General features: G+C 49.6%; 1 protein-coding gene across 9 annotated transcripts in view; it reads left to right on the forward strand.

Moving 5' to 3' along the window:
• The window catches only part of SRGAP2 (SLIT-ROBO Rho GTPase activating protein 2), a 232,804-nt gene that overhangs the window by 192,875 nt on the left and 13,268 nt on the right, over positions 1-26,661 (forward strand). For all 9 annotated transcript variants that reach the window (XM_047704932.1, XM_047704934.1, XM_047704933.1 and 6 more), the window contains 6 exons: positions 4,092-4,152; positions 10,388-10,465; positions 11,350-11,484; positions 13,515-13,620; positions 22,432-22,656; positions 26,565-26,644. In XM_047704932.1, coding sequence (XP_047560888.1) covers positions 4,092-4,152; positions 10,388-10,465; positions 11,350-11,484; positions 13,515-13,620; positions 22,432-22,656; positions 26,565-26,644 — 685 coding nt within the window. The remainder of the gene's footprint in view (positions 1-4,091; positions 4,153-10,387; positions 10,466-11,349; positions 11,485-13,514; positions 13,621-22,431; positions 22,657-26,564; positions 26,645-26,661) is intronic.

The raw sequence follows: 26,661 nt of genomic DNA on the forward strand, positions 1-26,661 counted from the left end.
GGTCGTGTAGACTTGTATTTTCTCCCCTGGTAAAATGGGAATCTAACAAATGTAATAGAGATCAGTACCCAGCAAAAACCCTAACTCCCTCCCTCAGGAGAAATTATGCCAAACCATAGCTTATTTAGGCACCATCTGGCCACATTCCTGATTGTTCTCTCCTACAAATCACAGGACCCCTGCTTTACTGTTTTCCAAGGGATGCCTGCTACCTTTCTCCCTCTGCCTTTGGTTGAAACGACCCTTAATCTGGTCCAATGGAGATTTGACCCAATTGTCCTTAAAGGCCCCTTCCAGCCCTAGGACTATACCACCAAATATATGGCAAATTGAAGAATTAAACATTAGATTCTAACACTGGAGAAGAGAAGGAGAGAGGAAGAAGGGGAGAGACAGACACTGGAAGAGAGCACACACGGACGCTGGGGTCAGAATCAGTGGTGTGCAGAGTCAGTGGTGAAGGGAGGGTCTTTGGGGCCCCATGGGAGCACACAGGCCCATCCTGGGGAAATGAATTCAGTCAGTGCTCAGAAGTATCACAAGGAGAGGGGTGGGCGGTGGGAGGGTCTGAGGCCTTCATCACATTGTCCAGTTTTTGCTCCCACTAGACTCTGTCTTGGGCTCCACTGGAGCAGTGGAGACTAGGAAAATACTGTTGTGTGGTGGGGCCGGTCTCTGGCCCACTCTTACCTGCCACCGATTGACCCTCTGGGCTACTTGCGACGTACCGCTGGTAACCATGGACAGGCAGGCTCAGTGTCTTGCTCTCTGCAGTGCTGCATGCTTCCCTTGACCGTCGATGCTCCATTTCCCGCAAGTCTAGGCAGCACTGGGCAGTCCCATAACTTGCTGAAGCCAGTAACCCATGAGCTTCCCAACCTACCTCTCTTTGGGTCTCTAAATACAGATCTGGGGCCAGAAAACCTTTACAAACCCTCATATCACTAACCTCATTATCACTCTGACTACTCTTTAGAAGTGAAAACTGCAATAATGGGGCGCCTGGGTGGTGCAGTCAGTTAAGCGTCTGCCTTCGGCTCAGGGTCCTAGGATCAAGCCCCACGTCGGGCTCCCTGCTCAGTGGGGAGTCTCCTTCTCCCTCTCCCTCTGCTTCTCTGCTCAGCTCGTGCTCTCTTTCTGTCTCAAATAAATAAATAAACTCTTTAAAAAAAAAAAGAAAAGAAAAATGTAATAACAGTGTTTGTAACATAAAAAGACCTCCAAAAAATGGAGATTGATTGATTGGTTGATTGATTTTTAATGGTGGAACCCAGTTTCTTCATCAGAGTATGGAAGGGCTGACGGAGATTCTTCCTCTCAGATCGCCCTGGCCTGACTGGTGGAAGAGGGCAACAAGAAGGCAGACACCAGCTGCTATGGTGGGAAAGCTGGAGGAGGCAGACGGGATTGGGGGTCATGACGACGAGCATTTGGGCCCCTGACACCTTCCTGAGCCCCGCTCTACTTCGGCATCCTCACGCCTTCCTTTGGCAGTGTCCTGCAATCCCAGTAAGCCTGGGAGTAAGAGGCCATGCCATGCTTCCGGCAGCCTGTTTCTTCATGAAATCCAGCTCCTTCCCTGATCTTGGCCAAACCCCACAAGCTGAAAACTTGAGGATGTAGGCAAACCTGTGAAAGGGGCAGAAGCCACAGGACCCATACCGCTTGAGACCCAGTCTCTGTCCTGAACTTTTTATTTATTTATTTATTTTTAAGATTTTATTTTGCTGGGGGGGGGCACCTGGGTGGCTCAGTCAGTTAAGTGTGGACTCTGGCTGAGTGTGAAGCCTACTTAATATTCTCTCTCCTTCTCTCTCTCTCTTTCTCTCCCCACTCCCTCTAAAAAAATAATAAAATAAAAAAACAAATAAAGATTTAATTTTTTTTAAAGATTTTATTTATTTATTTGACAGAGAGAGAGAGATCAGGCAGAGAGGCAGGCAGAGAGAGAGGAGGAAGCAGGCTCCCTGCTGAGCAGAGGCTCCCTACTGAGCAGAAAGCCCAATGTGGGGCTCGATCCCATGACACTGAGACCCTGACCTGAGCCAAAGGCAGAGGCTTAACCTACTGAGCCACCCAGGCGCCCCAAGATTTTATTTTTTTTAAGTAATCTCTATATCCAATGTGGTGCTTGAACCCAAACCCCAGGATCAAGAGGCGCACTCTCCACCAATTGAATCAGCTAGGTGGCCCTGTTCTGAACTTCTACAGCCCTTTTTAGCTAGGTTTAGGGTCCTTTGTTTGATGCCTTTCTTCCCCATAGCTGAATTGTTTTGTGTTTAGCTATATTATAAGACCCTGCTGGTTTTTAGTAATGCTTGGTATGCATATTGGGTAATGTTTGCCGAGCTCCAGGGATGCAGGCTGGGTATACATACCTGACAGTGTTTGCTGAGCTCTTGGGGTATAGGCTAGGTAACAGCGAGATGTGCAATCTCAGAGGGAGACTGGCTGTGTTTGATCCTGGCCCTGCCACTTACTGCCTGTGTCACTATAAGCAGCTGTTTCACCTTGCTAAGCCTTCATCTCCTCTTTTGTCCAATGAGAATAACAATACACACCCTACGGGACTGTTACCAGGACTGATCCATCTAAAGCCCCTAGTATATCACCCACCACCTTTATAAATTCCTCTGTAAATGGTAAGCACTAAGGCTCATGTGCCAGTAGGAAATACTACTCTCCTCACCACCCATCCCTCTCCAGCTGGCAGACATCAAATTGAGGCCCAAAGAAGTTAAGTAAGTGACAGGAACATGTAGGAAAATGGCAGAGCAAAGGTTGATATCTGGGAGGCCTGCTTCTTAGTTTAGTACCAATTAGTTTCCACAGTTTCTAAGAATTGGGTTTTTTTTTCTTTTTACCTTTTATGCCAAGTAAACCCCATTTCTTTTTTTTTTTTCTTTTTCTTTTTTTCAAAGATTTTATTTATGTATTTGACAGAGAGAGAGAGATCACAAGTAGGCAGAGAGGCAGGCAGAGAGAGGGGGAAGCAGGCTCCCTGCTGCGCAGAGAGCCCGATGTAGGGCTTGATCCCAGGACCCTGAGATCACGACCTGAGCCGAAGGCAGAGGCTTAACCCACTGAGCCACCCAGGCGCCCCGTAAACCCCATTTCTGATGTGCCCCTTGGTTCATGGTGCTATCCTCAACTGCTATTAATTAGCACCTGCCTTGTGAGAATATCATGGCCAGTCGTGGAGAGCCAAGAATTGACGGGATCTCCCCTGTGAAGTGTGAGCTATAGTGGTGGCAAACGCAAGCACGATATTCATACTCACACTATTAAGTCACCATCAGGGTTGTGAGAGCCAAGCGCAAGGTGCTGAGATCCTGTAGACAGGGGCCCTGATCTCATCTGGGAAGTCTGGAGAAGCATTCCTAAGAAAGTGATACTTGCACTGAGACCCTAAGGGGTGGGATCCCAGGGTGAGGAGAGCATTCTGGAAGCAGGAGCAGCTCATGCAAAGCCATGGACAAAGAACTGATCTAAGGAATGGAAAGAAAGCCGGTGTGGCTGAAACAGAGGGACAAGAGGAAGAGCAGAAGGGGATGAAGCCGGAGGCAAAGGCAGGACCCTGGACACGCAGGGCTGTGTAAAGACACTAACGAGAAGTCTTTGAAAGAAGTCAGCCTAGAAATGCGTGATGGGTTGTGCGCGCTCTCAGAGATAACCTAGCTGCTGCGTGAAGGAAGGATAACGTGGTTGGGAGGACGGCAAGGGTGGAAATTGAGATTCTGCTGTACGGACCAGATCGCTAGCAGTAGAGATGGAGAGAAGGAAGTGGATTTGAGTGGTAGGAGGCAGACTTGACAGGACATATTGATTGATGGATTTTGGGTGGCTGAGGGTGGGAAGCTGATTAGGGATGAAAGGTGATCAGCCGCATTTAGGATGTGCTGAGTTTACAGCATCCGTGTGGCATTCCAAAGGGGTGGTCGTGGACGTGCTTTGGAACTTGGAGGACAGACCAGACGCTTCTTTGAGGACTGGCCGCTGATCAGTCGAGACGAGTCCCTCACGGTCTGGCCCATTTTTTCTGGCTGTGCTGTTTAAAAATTGTGATGTTATGTTTCTCTTTGGCTTTTCAGGATTCCAGCCAGGCAATTCCTCTGGTGGTAGAAAGCTGTATCCGGTTTATCAGCAGACACGGTAAGCAGGATTACAGTCTTGCCCATATTTGTACAGAGTGGGGAAGAACTTCCAGGAATTCTCTGCAGAGTAAGAATAGTGATTGACTCTTCATCCTGACATGCTCAGAAACGGAATAAAAGTCTTATTGGTTCACATAATGTTTGTTACCTCAGAATGGGCACACCTAGACATTGAGAGAAAGGCTTCACATGTTTTGACCCCAAATGCCTCAGCCACTTACCACACTCCCTTTTCTAGCCCAAGAGTGACTTTTAAATTACGACCGTGATGTGATTACAGCCGGTACGATATGACCGTGGTTTCGCCATTACTCACTGTCTTTGTGTGTGTCAGTCTCCCGCCACACAGCCTGAGTCCTTATGTCACACTGGCTTTCTGCATTGGACTGTTCCGAGAACTACTCCTTTTGTGATGGATGTTGCACCGATTCCTAATAACATTTGGGTTTTGTTCTGGTTTGATCTCACTGGATACAACATCAGCTGGGACTCGGTGAGGAGAGGTTGGTCTTCAAGTTGTGGCCAACCGATGAGAATCTTTGGGGCCTGGCTCGTCCTCTGCCTAAGCTTGGATCACACTCTCTGCTCGTACATGAAATGGGATCTCATAAACTCCATTCTTCACCAGCTCCCAGGCTGCTGGCACAGAATCTAGCGATGGAGGGGAATCCGCCAGAGAATCAAGCTTCTAATTGGCAAGAGCGTGTAAGAGGCACAGATATCTGAATGAGCAGCGTGAAGATTTCTAGGAACTGGACATCAGAAATTGTTTTTGGTTGCCGTCTTATCTGGTTATAGGAAAAGGGACAGAATGACCTTCTTGCAGCTAGAGAGGTACAGAGATGATCATTGGAATCCGTGCAGGGGTAGACATTTGCTCTCCATTCCTCCCAGTAGGCTGACACATCACTTGGGTTCATTTTTGGAATAGTAATTATTTTAGCACGCTTACAGCTTATCTCATTCTAATCAGCTACAATTTTTTCATCTTGTCCCTATTCGCCTGAAGTAACAGCATCATATATCAACAGTCAACAAATATTTATCAAGCCCCTGATCAGTGCTGGGCACTGTGCATTGTGAAACGGGAAAACAAAAAACAGGGATTGTGCACTGTTTCTGTCTCTGTTTGATCTTATGATGCAGTTGGGAGAAAATAAATAAGCAGTGGGAGAGCTAAATAAAAAGAGATAAGCAGTAGCCATTCAGAATGGCAGTATAAGAAAGTTTACGAGATAGTAATGATTAATGATCAGGCAATTGGCAAAGATAAGTCCTTCTGAGTTCTGGGGAGGAAAAATTATTTGTATCTTAAGGACAATAGGAAGAAGAGAGTGAACTCCTGTTCTTTCTGCCGTGCAGTCTCTTCAGTCATCCAACAAATTTATAGAGAGAAAGAGATTGCTCGTTGTGTGCCAAGAAAAAGTTCCTGCCTCTGTGAACCTTGTATTCTACCGAAGGCCAGATAAATAGACAATCAGCTGGTCAGCTAATAAATAAACACAGTAATGTACTGTATGTCTGGTGATGGTGGGTGTCCTGAAGAAAAACAGGCAAAGAGCCAGAGAATGGACAGGGGACACTGGTCTAGGTGGGTTGGTCAGGGAAAGGCCCTAAGGTCACCTTGGAGGGTGACATCAGAGTAGAGTCCTGAAAAAAAGTGAGCAAGTGAGCCACGTGGTATCTGGGAGGAGTGTTTCAGAGAGAGGGAACATCAAGTGCAGAGATCCCTGGCAAATGCAGGGGCTGGCGTGCAGGAGGCCCTGGAGGCCAGAGCAGAGAGAGGGAAGAGGGGAGGGGCAGCAGACCAAGCCAGAGGCCAGACTCCTAGGGCTTCCTCACCTAAGGGAGGTGTTCAGATTTTATTTGGAGTGAGGTGGGAAGCTCCTGGAGAATTCTGAACAGAGAGAGCTCTTTAAAAAGAGCTACTCGGGGGGCGCCTGGGTGGCTCAGTGGGTTAAAGCCTCTGCCTTCAGCTCGGGTCATGGTCTCGGGGTCTTGGGATCGGGCCCCATGTCGGGCTCTCTGCTCAGCGGGGAGCCTGCTTCCTCCTCTCTCTCTGCCTGCCTCTCTGCCTACTTGTGATCTCTGTCTGTCAAATAAATAAATAAAATCTTTAAAAAAAAAAAAGAAAAAAGCTGCTGGATGGAGACAAGGCCATGGGAGAAAAGAGGTGGTTGTTGCTGCCCAGGGAAGACACAACATGACTGTGGCCAGGCCCAGAGGGGTAGCTCTGGAGGAGCCGAGGAGGGGATGCTTCCAGATCCTATGGCTCCAACATTCCCGTCTCTGCCCTGCACATGTGCGGTGCATGCAGGGACATTTCCGTGGTGTGGCTCTGGGGAAACAGGGGTGTTCCCACATTGCTGGTGGAACTACAGACTAGTACAACCCTTCCAGAGGGGAACCTCACAGAACTACAGATGCATTTATCTTCTGATCCAGCGGTCCTTGTAGGAATTTACTCTGAAGATGCACCTCCGACACTGCAAAGATCCATATGCTCGAGGTGATTTGTTGCAATGTCATTTGTAGAAAATATAAAGAACAACCTCAGTACCGTCACACAGAAGAGTGGTTACATCAGCTCAACTATACCTGAATACGAGGCAGTTAGGGAAAAATAATGAGCATGATCTCCATGAAATTACGTGGAGGGATTTCCGGAACATGTTATCAAGCAAAAAAAAAAAAAAAGAAAAGAAAAGAAAAGAAAAGTGGGAAAGAATATCTAGAGCATGCTACCTTTTCTGTAGAAAAAAGAAGATAAAAGAATGCACGTGTGTCTTCTCACTTTGGCAAGAAGAAATGCAGGAAGGATGAGTCTGGAAACGAATACTTGATTGTTCATCCACAGGACACGGGTGCAAGACGGGGTACGGGGGGGGCGGTGGGAGTGGGAGGGAAGTGACATTTCTCTGGACATTGTTTTTTGTGTAATTGTGACGTTTAGAACTGCATTCGTGTTTCCCGTATTTGAGACATAGATACACAAATAAATAAAACAAGGATGTGGGTGAAACCCCAAGTGGAAAACAAATACTAACAAATAAACCCAACTGCAGAACAAATGACTAGCATAGCCACACTGAGGAGAGGAGGAAGCAAGGAATCGAAGTAACTTTTGAAAGCAGTGTTGTGATACTCTGCTGTAAGTCTAAAGACAAAAAGAGCTGTAAACGGATTTTTAAAAAAATTTTTTTTTTTAAAGATTTTTATTTATTTGACAGACAGAGATCGCAAGTAGGCAGAAAGGCAGGCGGCGGGGTGGGGAGAAGCAGGCTCCCTGCTGAGCAGAGAGCCTGATGTGGGGCTCGATCCCAGGACCCTGGGATGATGACCTGAGCCAAAGGCAGAGGCTTTAACCCGCTGAGCCACCCAGGCGCCCCTGTAAACAGATTTTTTATCACAAGGATATATGCTATCAATTCTGAAGCCATCTTATGTGTATTCTAGACTGAACAAATAGATAAACATATTGTTGATTTAAAGAAAAAAAAAGCCCTCATACATAGTAGGTGTTCAAAAACCTTTGTTCAGCTAAATTGAACTTCCCCCCCAAATAGGGACTCGGGGGATTCCCGAAATCCCTATAAGTCAGGGTTAAAAATTGTTGTACACATGCATGCAGTGGAGATAGGTTCCATAACTCGGTTCCAAAAGGGTCTGTGACCCACCAACGGCTGGAATGTGTCCATCTTTACTCTTCGTGTTCCCTGGGAGGTAGATGTTACTGTTCCCATTGTAGAGACAGGAAAGCTGAGGCTCAGCTGTAGGTGGTGGGTCGGGGTGACCCAGAGGGCTGCAGGGAATGACAGACTGAAGCAGGAGGGGAAGACCCCGCCTATCCTATGCAGAAGGGAGCCAAGTCCCACGAGGCGATATTAGAACAACCATTTCAAGAGTTGTGTCGGAGAGCACCTACGGCAGCAGTGGGGGGACCAGGGCAGAAGGGAAGGTTTCGTGCCACTTCCAAGTAACTTAGCCACATCTGACTGGTTTTGTGCTTTATGGTAGCGTACACGGAGAGCAGATCCAAAACATCGCAATGTGTCAGGTTAGTCACGTGGGGCCTTCCCTGCGTTCTAATAAAATGGCCCCGCTTTTCCCCTTTACTTCTGGAACCCAACTGTTTATCAGTGCTCCTGCTCTCAGAGTCATTAGATTAGACACTAAAGGTTCTGTCTGCTGAGGGGTGCCTGGGTGGCTCAGTGGGTTAAAGCCTCTGCCTTCGGCTCAGGTCATGATCTCAGGGTCCTGGGATCGAGCCCCGCATGGGGCTCTCTGCTTGGCGGGGAGCCTGCTTTCCCCTCTCTCTCTGCCTGCTCTGCCTACTTGTGATCTCTCTCTCTCTCTCTGTCAAATAAATAAATAAATAAAATCTTTTAAAAAAAATTCTGTCTGCTGAGCGAGAACATCATGATCCTTCTAAAGCGTAGGTTCTCGAAGAGAAATGGGAAGCGCCAGCCCGAGGGGGTCTCAGTATATCTTGAGCCTGCTGCCTGACTTCCAGTTACCTCTCCTCTGATCGCTTCCCATCCTAGGCCCGTGGGCCAAGGTGGCTTTTCGTTAATGGTCTAATCTACTATAAAGGACTGAGGTGATCCTTTCTCAGCCAACTGTTGGCTTCCCCAAGGACACTGAGTAGGCTGGTCCCTGAGATGACATTTCCTTAGACTCTGCTGTGTTTTTGGACGAGTAGCAGGGCACGTGACTGTTTCTGTCAGAACACTTGCTGTTTGCATTCTGTGTTTAAATGACATTATTTGGCTGTTACATCCCATTGGTAACTAATACGGTATTATTACATTGGTACTAATGGGGTTTTAATGTTGCCTGCCATTCTCTGAGGAATATTCTGGAGATTCCCTTAGAGGAGCAGACAACTTAAGTCCTATTACAAGCCAGGTAATTAAATTCCCCCTGCTTGCTTCTTAATATTGCCTCAATTGGATTCAAGATTGTAGTCCCGGTCTGTGTGATTTACCTTCTCCATTAGACCTTTGAGAATCCAGTCACCCCCCTCACCGAGAGGATAGCCCGAAGAGAATGGGCGATTCTATTTTCTTAAAAAGTAATTTGTTTGAGATTTCCCTGATAGGTCAAAGTTTTTGATGAATCATGCCATTACATAGGAACTTAGACAAGATGCCCAAGACGGGGACACAGGGATCCTGAGAAAGGCTGGCAAGCCCGATGTGGCTACAGAGTCAGTCTGTAGTTCAGTCTGACCCCTGGGCCAGCACTAACAGCATGTTTCCTGGATCTCCTGCTACCTCTGCGGCTCCCCATATGGGGTTGTGAGCCATATCCGTGTTCAGACTAACAAGCAGGTTCCTGCCCTCTCTGTACTTTGCCTCTGACAGGCCCCACAAGTCTGGTGTTGAGGAGTGAGTACATGATTGCAAACAGGAGGTCTGGGCTGACCTCCTGGCTCTTGATCTTGTCACCTCTATAATCTAAGGCTGGTCAGCACCCATCACTTCCTTTAGCTGGGAAATGGATGTGCTGGTGACCCCTCCCTTAGTAGCTGTTGTGAGAACCAGTGGATTTATTTCTATGAAAGCATTTCTTAGCGGCGTCACTGCACATGCATTGTATTTTTATGATTGTTTGTACTTTAACAAAACCCAAAGGGACTCGGTTTTCCTGCCCGTTATCATGTCCAGGCACATTTGGGATGCAGGCCGCAGTCAAGGACCAGTGACTGGCACTTCTCCTTTTCCTGTCTTTTGACCACTTGCCTTTTCCTGTCCTCTCTCTTTCCTAAGGATTCAAAACAGTCCGCCCTGGAAAGAGCCAGACGGTATTGGAAAAGCCAAAGCAATCACTGGGTCTCAGACCCGGGACTCCTCCGATGGTACCTGATGGCCGGCCTGCCATGCCCCTACTTCCTGTTCCCAGCCCTGGGTGACCAGGTGCCAGGGGTCACTCCGTCACTTTACAGATAGGAACAGAGAGGCAAAGGCAGGGGAAGGAACCAGCTTCCTAATCTTCCTCGGAATCAGAAGACCTCTTTCCCCTTAAGTCTCTGACTCAGTGCTTTCTTATGCCTCCTATCCGTTCTGGTGACTTCTCCAGCATGCCTGCACATGCTTTCTCCTCCAGCCTGAAGAAGAGAGACAGTGCTTACCTGCACACTGGCTGGAGGACATAGACATTCAGCGAAGCTTGGAGCTGTGCTTGTGACTTGGTTTCTTCTTCTCCTTGATCACTTTTCCTTGTCTTTCCAGGACTACAGCATGAAGGAATTTTCCGGGTGTCGGGATCCCAGGTGGAAGTGAATGACATCAAAAACGCCTTTGAGAGAGGTAAGGAAACAGGCTTGGAGATCAGACCAGATGTGTGCCAGCCTCGGGGGCTAGTGGCTGCGTCCATTCCCGGCTAAGAGGTACCCAGAGGATAGCAAGCCACTCTTACTCCTGACACCTTCTCCCTTGTAGACAGTCCTCCCCAAGTCCTCCTCAGCCCCATTCATCCTACCTCTCTCCTGCGGATGATCTGCCAAGACCCAAGAAGTTAACTAGGATACTGGGCGGTTTATGGCTTCATCCAGAACCCTCGCTGGCAGTTAATATCAAGGCTAATGCGCCTGTTCATCGTAGCCCATTTATTATCTTGTGGGCTATTAAGGTAATGGGCAAGCTTTGGCAATTTCCGTCACTGTAATGGATATATATAGTTTCAATTTGAGGTTGGTCCTATCATTAAATCTAATTACATCTGATATGAAATTTTCCATAGGGAGCTCCAGCGTGATTGTTCTCCTGTAAGTAGGTGTCCTTTGTTGCGAGCCAGGCGGAGTGAGGGCCAGTCAGAGGGGTGAGCCTCCTTGGCCTCATTTTCCTCCCCCAGAGGCTCAGTCCCAGCCTGGCTTCATGATTCTTGTGAGAGGGCCAGTTGCAGTGGCCCATTCCGGCCCCTAGGGAATATCCCTGAGCTGGTCTAGCAGAAGCGAACTTATCCTAGTGGACCCCTGTGCCCTCCTCTAGCCGCGGGGCCCCAGGTCTAAGTAGTCTTGGCTTTATCTAGTCTCTGGTCTGCCCTACTTATGGCCACCATGCTGGGCAGAGAGCTGATGGACTCTGATGAGGACTGGGACAGGTCACCCCTTCCCCACCACTTCTGCTTTGTCCCGAGTGTTTTTACCTCTCTCACTCTCTCTTTCCTTTTTTGGGGGGCTGCTTATCCTCAGGAGAGGACCCCCTGGCTGGAGACCAGAATGACCACGACATGGACTCCATTGCTGGCGTCCTGAAGCTTTACTTCCGGGGCCTAGAACATCCTCTCTTCCCCAAGGACATCTTCCACGACCTGATGGCTTGTGTCAGTAAGTACATCCTCAGCCAGGCTTCGGCAAGGATGCCTTGTCACGACAGATAAGAAATGTCCGTGGGATCTTTTTTTTCCCCATAAGCTTCTCAATAATATTTTTCTTTTTCCTTTTTCTCTGTGAAGTTTCTCCTCCTCATCCTCTGTCCTGCACCCCTGGCGGGAGGGAAGAAAGATGGCTTTTCCATAAGAGTCTAGGACCACAAGTCAGAACTCCTGGCTTTTTCATTCTGATTCGCCTTAAACTCCTTGCTTTTCTGGGCTTTATTTTTCTCCAGTAAAATATATTTCTATTCATATATGAGATACAGTGCTTTTCAGCTATTGGGAGCTCATGCATTAGTGCCTATGCTTTTTATGATATAAATTTATGATATAAATTTATGATATATTTTATGATATAAAGGGGAAATAGTTTCTGCTTTGTTGCTTTATTTCTTTTTATAATTAAGGTTCAGATGAATCTTTTATAAGATTAATTGACTTTTAAGTGGAGGGGACGGGGCAGAGGGAGAGAGAGATCGTGAGCAGGCTCCACACCCTACAACCCTGAGATCGTGACCCGAGCCAAAATTCAGAGTCAGACCCCGAACAAACTGAGCTACCCAGGTGCCTCTGCTTGTTGCTTTAAACGTGATGTGCCTTACCTGCTAGATGTGGTAATATGTGTTCTTTTAGGACGAAGAGGCCCGCTGCACATTTACATGTCGCAATATGATGTTTTCCTAGAAAGAGATGTAGTCTCTACTTCATCCTTTACTACATCCATCTACTTCATTCTTTATCCTTATGGGTTCCTGCCTCTTACTCTCAAATCTGTGGCTTGAAAAACTATGCTTAGCCATGTATTTTAGCTGATTATCCTGAAACGTCCTCTCTTTTGTTTTCCATGACAAACAATGCATGGAAATTTAGATTAATATCAGGTCATCCTGGAAGTAGACCCCACTGGAATGATGGCTCCAGAGGTTGGAGAAGGCAATGACTTTGAAATGGGGGAAACAGTCTTCTTCCCGGATACACCAGGGTCTTCATGGCCCCCAAGTCTCCAGCTGGCCTCAGTGTATGCCCTGAACATTGTCCCACTCTGCTGTTGTCAGAGAGAAAGGTGCCAGGGCATTCAGTAAGCTCCCTTGTTCTATTTGTTGACCCACTCTTTGTGGAACTCTAGTGGAAATCAGTTCTGTGCCTATTAAATATAGGCACCCCTCCTGTCTCCACATCTTGTTCTAGGACCGAGCTTAGATGTCTTCTGTGGACTGGGGCTACCAAGACAGTTCAAGATACCCTGGCTGCCCAGTTCTCCCCTTGAGATGTGCTCCTGATCTACTGCTTTCCACTTCTTTTTCACAGAAAGGCACTCTTAGAAAATAACAGTATCCCGTAGCCCCCTAGTGGGGAGGCTGGCCATGATGGAGGCCACCAGCCTAGGGCCTCACCTGTAACTGATCTGTGCACAGCACAAGAAACAGGAAACCTCGGGTCTTCTTCCCCAGATATCATGACTTATACAGGGATCTGCCCTCTCTGGCCTCTGGCCACTTTCCGCCCAACCCCCCTGCAGATCAGAGAGTGGGGTGATAAGCCAGACCTGTCCAGAGGATGAGATGATGCCTATGTAGAGTGGGCGGGACGGGAGCTACACAGCCTGTCTCCCTCTGCACGCACGTCGATCCTCCAAGGCTGGAGGTCAAGTCTGCAGTCATAGCGGTTTGGGGACTGTTCCTTGTCTGTGGTTGCTTTAATAAGAGAGCAGCAGGTGCTTGGGGAATATCCCCAACCCCTTCTGAGCCCAGGGAGCATAGCCCTTCAGCCCTGCATCAGGACGTGTCTGGAGCCCAGCAGGTGCCCTGTGGCAGCAGTCCTGCCCCAGGGAGCCACAGGGATGGAACTCCCTGCATGGCACACCAGTGCTGCGTGGACGTGGCTGCTGTCTCTGCAGCACCTGCTGGTGGTCCCGGCCCTCACGCCGTTACTCCAAGGGATCTCGGTTGCTATGGACAATAATGCATGGCTCTCTTCTTTCAGCGATGGACAACCTGCAGGAGAGAGCTCTGCACATCCGGAAAGTTCTCCTGGTCCTGCCCAAAACCACTCTGATTATCATGAGATACCTCTTTGCCTTCCTCAATCAGTGAGTAGACTTCCCAGTGAACAATGGGATCAGGCCTGGGCTTCGGCCCCTGAAGCTTACCTGTAGAGCTGTGTCAGCTCCCCCGGCCCCATGCATGTCCATGGGGCCCCGACAGTGTGCTGGGCACAGTTGTAGGCGAGCGAGTACATTCTGAAACAAGAGACAAGAGCCCTGATACCATCAAACTCACATTCCGGGGTAGGAGACAGACGGGTAACAGATAGGTCAGGCGGGAAAGGGTGCTTAGATGAAGAATAAAGAAGCGTAAGTACAGAGGTAGAGTGCGGGAGGGTCGGAATGGGGGCGGTGGGGAGAGGGAGAGCCGCTGTAGAGGGGAGGTCAGCAGAGGCCTCTCTGAGGAGACTGTGTGAGAGCAGCAGCCCAAAATGGAGTGACTGAAGGAGCCACAAAGGGTGTTCAAGGCGGTCAAGGCCCAAGAGTCATGGTCATAATGGGTTTGGATTTGGGAAGCCACTGGAAGCTTTTAGGCAGGAAAGTGATAAGATCTGATCTGTATATATTCTTTAAGCCCAACAACTTTGAGAAGTTACCATCGAGGTCTGTGAGGAAAAGCAGGGGCACCTAGGCAGAGGTTAACGTGAGGTCTCAGCCACAGGCACTGGGGGCTTCAACAGGGGGACGGGGGGTGAGTCGTGAGGGAGGGCGATGAAGTGGGGTTGGGTTTGGGGTCCATTTTGAGCACAATACTGACAAGACTTCCCGATGGAGAGGCTCTATAGAGTGGGAGGAAAGAGAAATTCTTAATGTTTGGCATGAGCAACAGGGAACTAGTGACTCCATTATGGAGTTGGGGAAGAGACGAGGTGTGGAGAACTGAATCGAGACAAGGCACCCATGTGGCCATGTTCATCTGAGGTGCCTGTCAGGCCTCCAAGGGGAATTTCTGACTGGGCAGTGGGACATAGGAATCTGACACTCGGATTAGACACTCAGCTTAGAGATATGAGTTCGGAGTGACGGTGTACTGATGTTTTAGCTGGTTACCCAGGGAGCGAGCCTAGCTAGAAGAAAGGTCTGAGAGCCAGAGGGGCCCTGGGCTTGGATGGGGCATGGCTTCCTGTGCGGGCAGTGTCCTTGCCGCGGGTGGGCGTTGGGTCCCCACAGGACAACGAGGCAACAAGCAACGACATGTGGTGCTTGCCCCATGGGCACCTCTGTCTTCATGTTGCTCCCTCAATAGCCTGGAGCACAGGCTGTATGTGGGCAACAGCAAAGCCAGGTAAGGCCCTGGAGGTGTTTCCTTTCAGTCTGCTTGCTGTGTCTTAAAAACATTGAAACATTTAAATATTAGGGAATTTTACTTAAAATACCTCAGTTTCTAGTTTCCCTTGAAAACCCCGGTAGACCTGTCACTGATGGCCTCGCCTCCTGCAAGGAGGCTGTTCCGTGTGGAGTCAGGGCTGCTGGCGGGGGAGGCCGGCACCCCCACTCCCCATACCGTGGCTGACTCTGCTTGCCCTTTGTCTTCACTCTTGCTTCATGGGCTTTCCTCTCGTGGAGAGACACTTCTCTAGATCCATGAATCCGTCAAAAGAGAAAACAAAATTTCTTCATCTTCCTAGTCAGTTTGGCCTTTGCTTCCAAGGAAAACAAACTTAGTGGCCATCTCACGAGCAGGGCTTGCTTACAGTTCACGGTCAGCCCGGCCCTCTGGGGGTCTAGGCCAGCAGCCCTGCCGGGGGCCTTGCCGGGGCACCCATGCCGTCCTTCAGCCTGGCTGCAGACTGCCTCTTCCACGTGGCCGTGTCTGCGCCTTCCCTTAGCCGAGCCCTGACTCAGCACCGCTGCCACCCACGCTCAGCAGCCCTCACGACCCACAGACGGTGTTCACATGCCGTGCCTTGAAGGCTGTCGGAAATGGAAACCCCGTACTGACCCTTGAGCCAGTCAGCCCCTTGGGACCACCAGTCCTTGTCTCCTCTCATTGACAGACACCTGCCCACCAAAGGAGCCTGGTCTGGCCCCCCAGGGTGGGAGTGTGAAGAGGTGGGGGAGGGGCAGACAGGTCCCAGGGCAGCTGTGTGCGGAAGCACCATGGCCTCACTCTCCTCCCTGTGTCTTTTTCCTGCTGAGTGAAGGTGGCAGGGAGCTCTCGGGACAGGAGGAGCGAGAGAGGGAGCCTCTGGCAGAGGTGGACATGGTGGCCACTGTTGTAGGAAGCATGGGAATTACACCAGTGTAACCATTACTTTTCTTTTGTTTTCCTTTTTTGTCTGGTTACAAAAAGGTGTATATGCTCATCAAAGTATTTCGTGGGAAAGATGCAGCATTAATAACCACAGTGTTTCCTAAAATAAAGGATGGAATTCAGGACACAGGTGCTAGAGAATACCACCTCTGTGGGAAGATGGCGGGTCGTAAGTGTACTTATCAACAGATGTGGCGACTGTTGACAGGGAGCTCCTGAGGGAGACTCTGCTGGGCCCCGATTTCAGGACTGCTCTCCTTTGTTGTTCTGCGTCCTGGGGTGTGTGTATTTTATTTCTGACTACAGTCTTTCTCTTTGGTTGTACACCTCCTGAATCTCAAGGAGCCAGAAAACTAGTATATGTATAAATGTGTGTGGGACTCCTTACATGTGCAGCAGCGCTGTGTGGACTTGACCTGGTTCCATACGTGTATGTAGCTAGTGTCCTCTGGAGTGCCTGGCGCACTGAATGAACCTAGGCCTGTCCAGCAAGCCTTGTTAATCATTAACATTATCTTTTCTAGCATCTGTGTTAACTACCTATTGCTGTGTAACAAATTACCCTAAAACTTAGCAACTTAAACCAAAAAGCAGTTTGTGGGGGTCAGGAATCCCCAGTGTAGGTGCAATGTCACGGGGGGCCTCTGGCTCTAGCTTTCTTGAGGCTGCCGTGAGGATATGGGGGCAGGGCCGTTGTCTCTCCTAATGGCTCCACTGGAGGGGGGTTCCGCTTTCCAAGCTCACTTGTGTGGTGTTGACGGGATTCAGTTCCTCTCAGGTTGTTCGACCGAGGACCTTCCTTGCTGGCTGACTGTTGGCCAGAGGCCTTCGTCAGTTCTTTACCTTGTAGGCCTCACTACAGAGCTGTTCACAACATGGCAGCTGGCTTCCTTCCAAGCACGTGAGTGAGAGAACACCCAAGAGAGAAAGCATAGTCCTTGGTAACCTAATCTCAGGTGACATCCCATGCCTTCTGCCATTTTCCATTCACCAGAAGTGAGTCTCTAAATCTAGTCCACACTTCAGAGGGAGAACATTACACCAGGGTGTGAAAACCGGTAGGCAGGGACCATGGGGGTCATTTAGAGGCTGCCTACCACAGCCCGTGTGCTGCCCAGTGACTTTTTGGCCCCCAACAGTGTCTTTAGCTCCCCCTCACTGCAGCCGACTCTGTTTTTTGCCTTTTGAAACCTGCTTTCTTCAGATGTCAAACAATATAGTCTTCTAGGCTCTTGTTGGTCAAGTGAGGTCCACAGACCCATCATTTGGGAGATGGTTAAAAATGCCGAGTCTCAGCCCTTCCCACTCAAACACCTATGAATCCGAATCTGTGTTTTAACCAGGTTCCTGCTGAGTCTCATGCTCATGAAAGTCCGAGAAACACTGCTGTAGGCCCTCAAAGGCTCAGGTCCTCTTTTTCATCTGAATGAGAGAGTGAACCGGGGGTGCTTTTCGCCCTATTAAGGTGCCCCTGTGTCTCCAGAAAAGCTGAATCTTCCTTGAAATCTCACCAATCTCCAGGTGCCTCCCTGTTTGGAAGGATTCTGGGCAGTTCTTCTGACTTTCACAAGGAGCGTTTTGGCTTCCACACGCAGATGGACAAGTAGAGTTGTGGTTGGGGTGTCTTGGAGTGCCCACAGCTGCTCGTGGGCTTATCTGTTCCCTTATTTAACACATATTTATTAAGCATCCGCTGTCGGCCAGGCCCTGTTCTCGGTGCTAAGCACCTAAGAGTGCACCGAACAGTCCAGGTGTCCCATGGAGTCCCTTTGGGGTTCATGTTCTATGGAAGAAGACAGACCAAACTCATGAGTACGCATACCCTGTATCAGAGGAAGAGCGCTCCAGAGAAAATAAAGCAGGTCAGGGAACTGGCGAGTGCAGGGGACAGGGCAAAGTTTGCTCTTTAAGAGACAGTGGTCAGCAGGGGACCGTGAGCCGTGAGGTAGGAGGAGGACCTAGAGAGAATGGTGTCCCAGTAGCCATGTAGAGGAAGAGGGAGTGAAACCAGAGGTAAAGGGGATGACAGGCCTGCTGAGGAAAGGACTCAGAATCGGGTTAGCAGTGGGGAGAGCACTGGTGACCCTAAGGAGTGTTGTCCTGATGGAGTGGAAGGGGCCAGACCCGGGTGGTGTCAGGTCGGGAGAGAAGGGGTGCCGCTGATGGATAAACCACGTGTGGTAGGTCCATACAGTGGACCTACCTGTCTGGCCCTACAGTGGCATGCTGCCGCGTGGGTGCACCTGGAAAACATCTTCGTGGAGGAAAAAAGCCAGTCACAGAAGCCAGCGTGGGGCCAGGGTCCATTCATCTTCTGTGTCCGGAACAGGCAAATCAGCAGTGACAGGGACTTGGGGGAGGGGAGGTTGGTGGGGGTGGGGTGTGACTGCCAATGGACAGGGGGTTTCCTTTCTCGTGATGAAAGTGTCCTGGAACTAGACGGTGGTGATAGTTGCACAACATTGTGAATATGCTAAATGGTGCTGAATTAGACACTTTAAAATAGTGAAAATGGTCGATTGTATGGTATGTAGATAAAGTGGGGGAGGGGCAAGAGAGATGCTCCGGCTGCCTAGCAAAGTACCACAGACTAGGTGACTTCAACAACAGAAATTCATTTTCTCATGGTTCGGGAGTCTAGAAATCCAAGGTTAAGGTGCCGGCAGGGGCAGTTTCTGCTGAGGAGTCCCTCCTTGGCTTGTAAGTGGCGGTCTTCCCTCTGCCTCCCCCTGTGGCTCTCCTCTGTGCACGGAGGGAGAGCTCTGGGGTCTTTTCCTCTTCCAATAAGGACAGCAGTCCTCTTGGCTTCAGCCCTCTCCCTTAGGATCTCATTTAACCTTAATAATCTCCTTAAAGATCCTTTCTCCAAATGCAGTCCCATGGGAGGGGGTGGGTAGGGTTTCATCACAGGAATCTGGGGAGGAGGGACACAATTCAGTCCATAGCAGAAGGGGTGGGGATGAATCGGAGAATCACAGACAACAGGTACAGATAAGTCCCAGAAAGTTTTCTAAGAAATGGGTCAGTAATGTGGTATGGACATGGGGTTAAGAGGGGATTCTTTTTCATGGGGCATGTTTCCTGCATGTTTGTATGCTGGTGGGAATGACCCAGTGGAGAGGAAAACTGATGGTGCAGTTGCTGGACTGATACTCTTGCTGGAGAGAGAGGATGGAGTTCACTGCAGGGGAAGGAAGGCGGGACATGAGGGCACAGAGGCAAGTTCCTTAGTAGATGCGAGGAGCACGAGGAAGCCGACCCTTGGCGTCGGAGGTGAGAGAGTGACAAGGCGAGTGACAGGATGCCTTTGAAGGACCATCAGGAAACATCAGCCAGAATTACACCGGACTTCTTACCTAAGTCTTAGCCTTTTGGGGACGTCAGGGAATGCTGTTAAATCATGGATTTAGGGAGGAAAGTTGTAGTGTCTTCTATTGGAAAAGCTTTTAAAGGCCTGATGGATTCTCAGCCCCATGACTTGCCTGGGGCGATGGTGAATAATACAATTTCTCTTCATCCCTTTCAAACCTAAAATCAACCCTGATGCATTAATATCTTACCCATAGTCTGTTGGTTGTTGCCAAATCAAACCCCTGGGGCCAGTGAAGCTGAAGGTTTTTTAAGTGAAATGTCACATATTTAAAACAGTCTGTCCGAAGCTTGGTGTTCTCCCTGAGGATTTAAGGTTTCGATTTTGGGATCTAGAGTCCTCAGGTTGATGATGTCTGTCGGGAAAGGAAGATGGCTAGCCCTCTATAAATCAGTTGCTGGCCAATGTTGACAGCCCTGCTTCCCATTCCCTGACTAGAATCGAGGGTCCTGTGTCAAGAAGCAATTTGGATATTATAATTACAGAAAATAGGGATGGAGCACCACCTGTGTGCGAGGCACGGGGCTCAGTGCTCTGCGTGTGACAGCCCATTCAAGCTTTTTTTTTTTTTTTTAAGATTTTATTTATTTATTTGACAGAGATCACAAGTAGGCAGAGAGGCAGGCAGAGAGAGAGAGAGAGGGAAGCAGGCTCCCTGCTGAGCAGAGAGCCCGATGTGGGGCTCGATCCCAGAACCCTGCGATCATGACCTGAGCCGAAGGCAGAGGCTTTAACCCCCTGAGCCACCCAGGTGCCCCCCCCCATTCATGCTTTAAAACAGCCCCGCAAAGGAGGGGAACTTAGGAAGAGATTTAGAAATCAGAATATTCTCCTGGAACCGGTACATGATGGGGCCAGGACTCAAAACCAGGTCTCATTGACTCTAAAATTTGGGGGAGGTTTTGTTTTTCTTTTTTAAATTTAATCAAGGGGACAAATGTGCATCATTAAAGGGTAAAAAGTCCAGAGAAGTGCATCATAAAAACAAGTTTCCCACCTCAATCCTGATTTTCTCATCCCTCTCCAAAGCCTGTGTTCCCAATCACTATCCTGAACCTCGTTAAGAAGCACAGAAGATGAGTTCAAATCAATTAGAAGAATTCACTAATATTATGGATAGAAGTTCTAGAAATCTAGCCCAGTTCTTAGAAGAGATGGCATTATACAAGTCGATACCAAAAAAAAATTTTAAAAGAGGGACCTGTTACCAGTGTTTTCCATTGTAAGTATTTCTTTAAAAATAAAAATCCAGTATTTAAATTCTTATACTGGGCACAGACTTGAGGGTCTTCAAGGATTATTAGCACCATTATATTGCATATGAAATGACATGCATTTGTATGTGTACATGTATGAATTTTGGGGGGAGAGGATCTCTAGTTTTTGTCAAATTCTTGAAGGAGGCTGTGACCCCCAAATAGTTAAGAACCATGGCTTTAACCCCTCAATCTAGGTGTTCCCATTGTAGATTGGAAGAGAGGACCTTGGTTTATATTTTAATGGGAGTAAGAAATGGAACTGGCCCATGAGACCCCAGTCCACAAAGATGTGTCCCCCTCAGGCCCCTGGTCGTTTGCAGCTGCCTGTGAATCAAACAGCCCTTCCCTTAGGAGGCTTGGCAAGGCTGCTCATCTCTCACAGGTGTTCGACTGGGACTCTCAGGGCTAGACTTTGTTTCCCTCTAATGGCCAGGCTTCTCAGAAATGACTGGTTTTCTTCCATGTTTGCAATGTCATCAGATCACACTAAAGAAACAGGGCCTTCCTCCTCCTTGTCCCTGCTGAGGTTACCGAGGTAATTATCTCTCTTGTCTCCAGTATCTGTTTGACCAAGAAGTAGACTTAGAAATTTCTCCCCGTCTTTTCTGAATCTCGGCTCTCTTTTAACTCAGGAGCCGGGGGGAGGCTTATGCAATTCAGACTTTCAGACCTTCTGTGAAGCAGCCCCACCCATGGGGGGGGACCCATAACCTCACCCCTGGCTGGCCTCCCTGCATTTGACTAGGTCCTCGAGAAGAGTGATTCTCAACCGCGACCATTTTCTCCCCGGAACAGCTGTTTGCATCCGTGGTACTGCTTCTGCAAGGTGGACAGGGGACGTATGCGAATCTGTAGTAGAGGAGAGAACCACTGGGTTAGAGAGAGACCAGCTTGGTAATTGGAATCTGGGGGGCAGGATCCACTAGAAATGAACTCTGTCCAGTTCTGAACAACACCCATGCAGATGAAGACATCGGGGCCTCGGGCCTCTGGTTCAGCATCAGAGGGCTTTGGGTTCCCCTCAGATCTGTCAGAATCAGGTGCTGGGGACCACCTGCTGAGGCCCGTGGAGGAGACAGAACTCCTTAGCAGAGCTCACAGCTCTACAACCTGGGGCTGGGGGCTGGGGGTGCATGTATGGAGCCAGCCAAGCCTTCCACCTGGGTGAACAGAGACCAGTGGGGGCCAGTGAGGCCCAGCGGCTCACTGAAGGGCTTGGGTCCTTGGCCAAGGTTGGAGGTGTGGCCAGAGCAGCTGCTGCCTGGGCAGGGCCAGTTGCCAGGCGAAATAGCCAATAACGAAGTCAGACTGCATCCAGAGGAGGCCTGAGCAGAAACTGAGCGGCATGCTGACCTTTTCCTGAATAAATCCTGATTGTAATAGTAGAGGATATTATGGAAATGAAAAACAATTACATTAGCTTCCAGAAAGAAATTCACTTGTTTAATGGAATGCAAAAACTAATCGGTTGGCGAATTTTTTTAATAAGTCTAGAGCTCGGAATGGAAGATCCCTAGTAATTTGATTATTTTGCTCTGCAGGAAGGTACACAGCGCACAACGCCTGCGTCTTCTGACCGTGTCATTATGAGGGCAGCCTGAGGGTCTCCATCTGCTCTGGCAGCTTTAGTGGGTTGGTGTGTGGGAGTCGTCCCCGCTCTACGGAGTGGTGTGTTCTCGAGGCCGGGGAGATGTGGCCGAGAAGGTGTGGAGCGGGGGACGGTGGTGGGGTGGCAAGTAGAATTTGAACGAGGAGCTGGTGAGAGAGGAGGGGTGAGGCCTGCTAGGAGGTGGCTCCTGAATGACCGGTCACTGTCTTCTCCCTGCGGACTTTCTAGAAGGGCTCCGATGCCCAGAAAAGCAGGTGCAATTTGTGGAACTTCTGCTCTTGCTCTTGGCAATGCCTCCCATGATTGTGTTCTCTGGGCATTCATGCGAGTGCTTTCCAGCTTGCCCCTTTCCCTTCTCCTCCAGTTTATCACAGTTCAGTGAAGAGAACATGATGGACCCCTACAACCTCGCCATCTGCTTCGGGCCCTCACTGATGTCAGTGCCTGAGGGCCACGACCAGGTGTCCTGCCAAGCCCACGTGAACGAGCTGATCAAAACCACCATCATCCAGCATGAGAACATCTTCCCAACCTCCAGGGAGCTGGAGGGTCCCATCTACAGCAGAGGAGGAAGCACGGAGGACTACTGGTAGGGAGCTCTGGGCTGGAGGCGGTGTGGGGGGTATCCCCGGTGCACACTGGGTATGGGGGCCAGATGGCCAAGCGAGACCCAAGGGAAACACCCAGAGCCTCTCAGCCTCCCACTTCAAGCTGCCGGGATCTGGGGGGTGGGGTGGTTCGGGCAGTGCCCTGCCTCAACCCGACGTATGGAGTAAGTGCCATTTGGTGCCACCTCCCTATTTCTTATGAGTTCTTAGTGGTGAGGAACCATTCTGGAAAATAATGACAGCAATAATAGGAATGTTAATAATCTCCAGGAGAGGAAAATTTGTAAAGTTGTATTTAGAACAGATGCTCATCAGTCAACAATGTCTCTCAGGCTCCTGCTCTGGGTTGTGTGTTGTGAGAGACACAACCCCGGGTCCCAGAAGGAAGAATTTCTTTCTTATGCCTCATGCCTTTAAGGTCTGAGGCATCGTTCCCTCACTGTGAGTTTATACAACGATAATTTAGAACGATCGCAGAAATTTGTGAAGAGAAGAAGGGGTGAGCTCCGTTTTTGGCAGATTAGGCATACTTCCACCCTAAAGCGAGATTAAATCCTGCGGGGCGAGGTTTTTCATGACCAAGGCTGGGAACAGAGATGTAAAAGGAATCCCTAGGGCACATCTTTACTAGATCCTTCTGTTATACAATTACCAAATTATTCTTTCCATATTACAGATACAGTCACTGTAACCCAGAGAGGCCAGTGACAATCTTTCAGGCCACTTCAGGGGAGGGGATTCCAACCTTGACACGTCTTAGTACAGGACACCATCCAGGACCCCACACTAAACCCCGGGGGTACCACTGACAATGTCATTTTCCCATCAAACACAAAGGCAGCCACCTCTGTCTTTTACTCCTTAATGTCCCTTACCTCCCCCCCATCCCCTCGCATGTTCCCCATCAAATGGTGCTTCAGCCTGAGCTAAAAGCATGAGCCAGCGCAAATCGGATTCCATCTGAACGCAACATCTGGAACCAGTTTGGCAGCCCCATTGCTACCCACTGAGGCAGGGGAAGGAGGGGGAGTTTGTTGACTTAATTAGAGGCCAGTGGGCCCATGCTTCTCCCTGATCACCACGGAACAGCCTCCTGCCTGAGGAGTGAAGAACGTGATATTCATGTGTCCGTGAATGTAAAAATACCACTGACACCCCTGGCTTTGGCCTTGTCCGCTGTCCCACAGATCCCAGCACCTGGGTCCGAGCTGGAGAAGCCCATATTCGCCAGCTCGGAGAGAAAGCTTTCCATCACTGACAGATGCTTGGTGGGGACGGGGGAAGTCGTTCAGGTCTCAGCCTACAAGCTGATGAGCTCCAGGGAGCTGTCCTTGGGCATGTGACTTGGAGCATCGGTTTCTCTCGCAGGAGGTTTGAAAAGCTGTGGAAGTAGTGCTCCCAGCGCCTGCTTTATCTTCCTTCCAAAGTGTGCCCTCACGTCGCAAATATCTCGGGGCCGATCCCCGGACACAGAGCCCCCCCCCCCCCAAGCCCTGTTCCCCCAGTCCCAGACCAGGGAAGCAGACAGAATCACTGCAGGGGTGACTCACAGGGAGCAGCCCCCCTGCCTGCCCCCGCCCCCCCACTATTCGTTGTGCATCCGACTATCATTAGCAGCCTCTGGACAAACAGCAAGATCAGTGAGGGAATGTTACTACCGCAGACTGGGTGGGAGGCAAAGTACCCGAGGACCAAGAGGAGGTGACCTTGGGTAAGAAGGACCTTCTGACCGCTGGACTCACCCACTCAGAAGGCTCCCAGCCTCTCTTCTTTGAGAGGAGAAAGAAGTACCGGGGAAGCGAGCTAAGATGGATGAAGGGTGTGGGGGGGGGTAAGTGGTAGAAGGGGTCTAGAGCCTGAGAATCCTGGAGAGTGGCTGGGAGACCGGAAGAGCCAGGGAGAGGGACCTGCTGGCCACTTGGCCTCCCCGTAGCTGTGAAGAGGAGAGGGCAGTCCCCCTTCACCTCGCTTACCAAGCCCTGCAGCTAGAATCCAGTTCCCTGGGACTGCCGCTGTTCGGCCTGCGGGGCCTCTGCAGACCGCAGGTGTCCGCAGGCTTGCGGTGTGGCCAGCATGTGGGTGTGGAGTCAAGCATAGAATTCCAGAGCTACCAGGGGCCTAGTAAAGGCATCATCTCGCCTTTCCGTTAGAGCAGTGGCTTTCCAAGCGGAGTCTTTGGACCAACAACACCTACGTGACATAGCACTGGCTAGGAATACAGACATTCCAGCTCCACCCGGCCCTCGAGACTTAGAAACTCTGGGGATGAGGTAGTCCACTTTTAACAAGCTTTCCAGGACTCTCTGAAGTTGGGAGAATTGCTGCCTTCGTGGATGGCCACGTAACTACACTTGCAACTCTGGAGGAAACTGAGCCCTTGCCCTGTATGCCCTTAGGGCCCCGAGGGCTTCTAGAGTTTCATGAAGCTCATCAGAGTTTTTGGCCCAGTAAACAGTGAAAAATTGTGCCCACATTTTTTTTATAAGAAGGATTCTCTGGGTCTTTTCTTCCTTCCTTCCTTCCTTCTTTCATTCCCACACTCATCTGCCACATCCTAACTTTGTGGTCTCAGGAAAATTACATCGCTGCTCTGTGGCTTAGTTTCCACATCTATAGAATGGGAAACCAAGACTACCTGTCTCATAGGGTTGTTGTAATGAATAAATTAGTTCATGTAATGAGCTTGGAGCAGCGTCTTGCTGGTAGTTAAGTGCTCAGGAAATGGTTAAAAAAATTTTAAAAATAAAAATAAAAAAGGAGGAATCCTGTTAATGCTCTCCCAGAAAGTTCTCTGGATTCTGGAGAGCCTCCTTGGAACTGACTTCTGAACTGGTCCCCTGGTCTTTGAGGAACCTTCTGGAGTGAAAGACCTGTCCCTGTTCCAAGGGGAGGGAAAGGCTATAGGCTCAAAGGTAGGAATCGTGAGGCCAGGTGGTGGGTAGAGGAGGTGGTAATTAATGCTTCCATAGAATTGCCTGGAAAGGCTCTCCTGTTACTACCAACTGCCAGAGGAAGAAGCTTTAGCAATGAATGGGGGTTTTGTCTGTTTCTCAGGAAGTTAGAATTTCCTGGTGCCCATCTCCATCCACTCTAATGTCCACAAGGCAGGAGACCAGGAGTAGAAATGGTTTTCCCGGGAGCTTCCCTGACCGTTCTCATTTCTCAACCCTGGATGATTTTAGACTCCATAAACTATTGAAGAACTTGACCAGCTTCCATGCCCTGCCCTCTCGCAGAGTCCGGTCCACAGCAGACTCTTCGTCTCCCTCTGACTCACCTCCCACTCTCTCACCCATGCAAGACCAAACCACAAAGCCTAGAGACATAAGCAAAATAAGAAAGAAGGAAAGGAAGACCACTTACTGACCACTGTGTCATGTCTCAGTGAGTCTTCAGGCGACGTTGTGACATCTTACAGACCACTAGCTTCAGACTATCAACCTTAGGTAGCTGAGGCTTAAAGAGATTCCGTCCCTTGCCCAGGGTCCCACAGCTACCGAGTGTCAGGGCTGGTTTTCAGGTCCTGTTGTGTCCCAGGCAAAAGCCTAGTGTTTTCTTCCATGGGCTACTTCCAGGGACTAGTTCACCCAAAACAGCCCTTGAGGGGTTGAATTGCTCTGTATTTTCAAAAAGACTTATTCTGTAAGTTCAAAAGGGGTTCCCTCTGTCTCAGGATATTCTAAGCCCCAGGCAGTCTCAAATAGTTTTTGCAGCAGCGACTAGAGAACCTTGGGAGCCTTGTGTTTTACCATCATCGTTGGGAGCAGTCCAGAGGTGGAGAGCGTGAGACGGCTTCCATGCCCTTGCTCCAAGGAAACTGCGTGAAGGAGAAGACAAGAGTTTGGTCAGTGAGGGGATGAGGTCCCCATGTCTCTTGCTTCTGTTGCAGTGACAGCCCTCATGGAGAGACCACCTCGGCTGAGGACTCAACCCAGGACGTGACCACAGAGCACCACACGAGCGATGACGGTAGGGGGCGCTACTTC

Source organism: Lutra lutra, chromosome 15 (genome assembly GCF_902655055.1).
Source record: "Lutra lutra chromosome 15, mLutLut1.2, whole genome shotgun sequence".
NCBI classification, from domain to species: domain Eukaryota; kingdom Metazoa; phylum Chordata; class Mammalia; order Carnivora; family Mustelidae; genus Lutra; species Lutra lutra.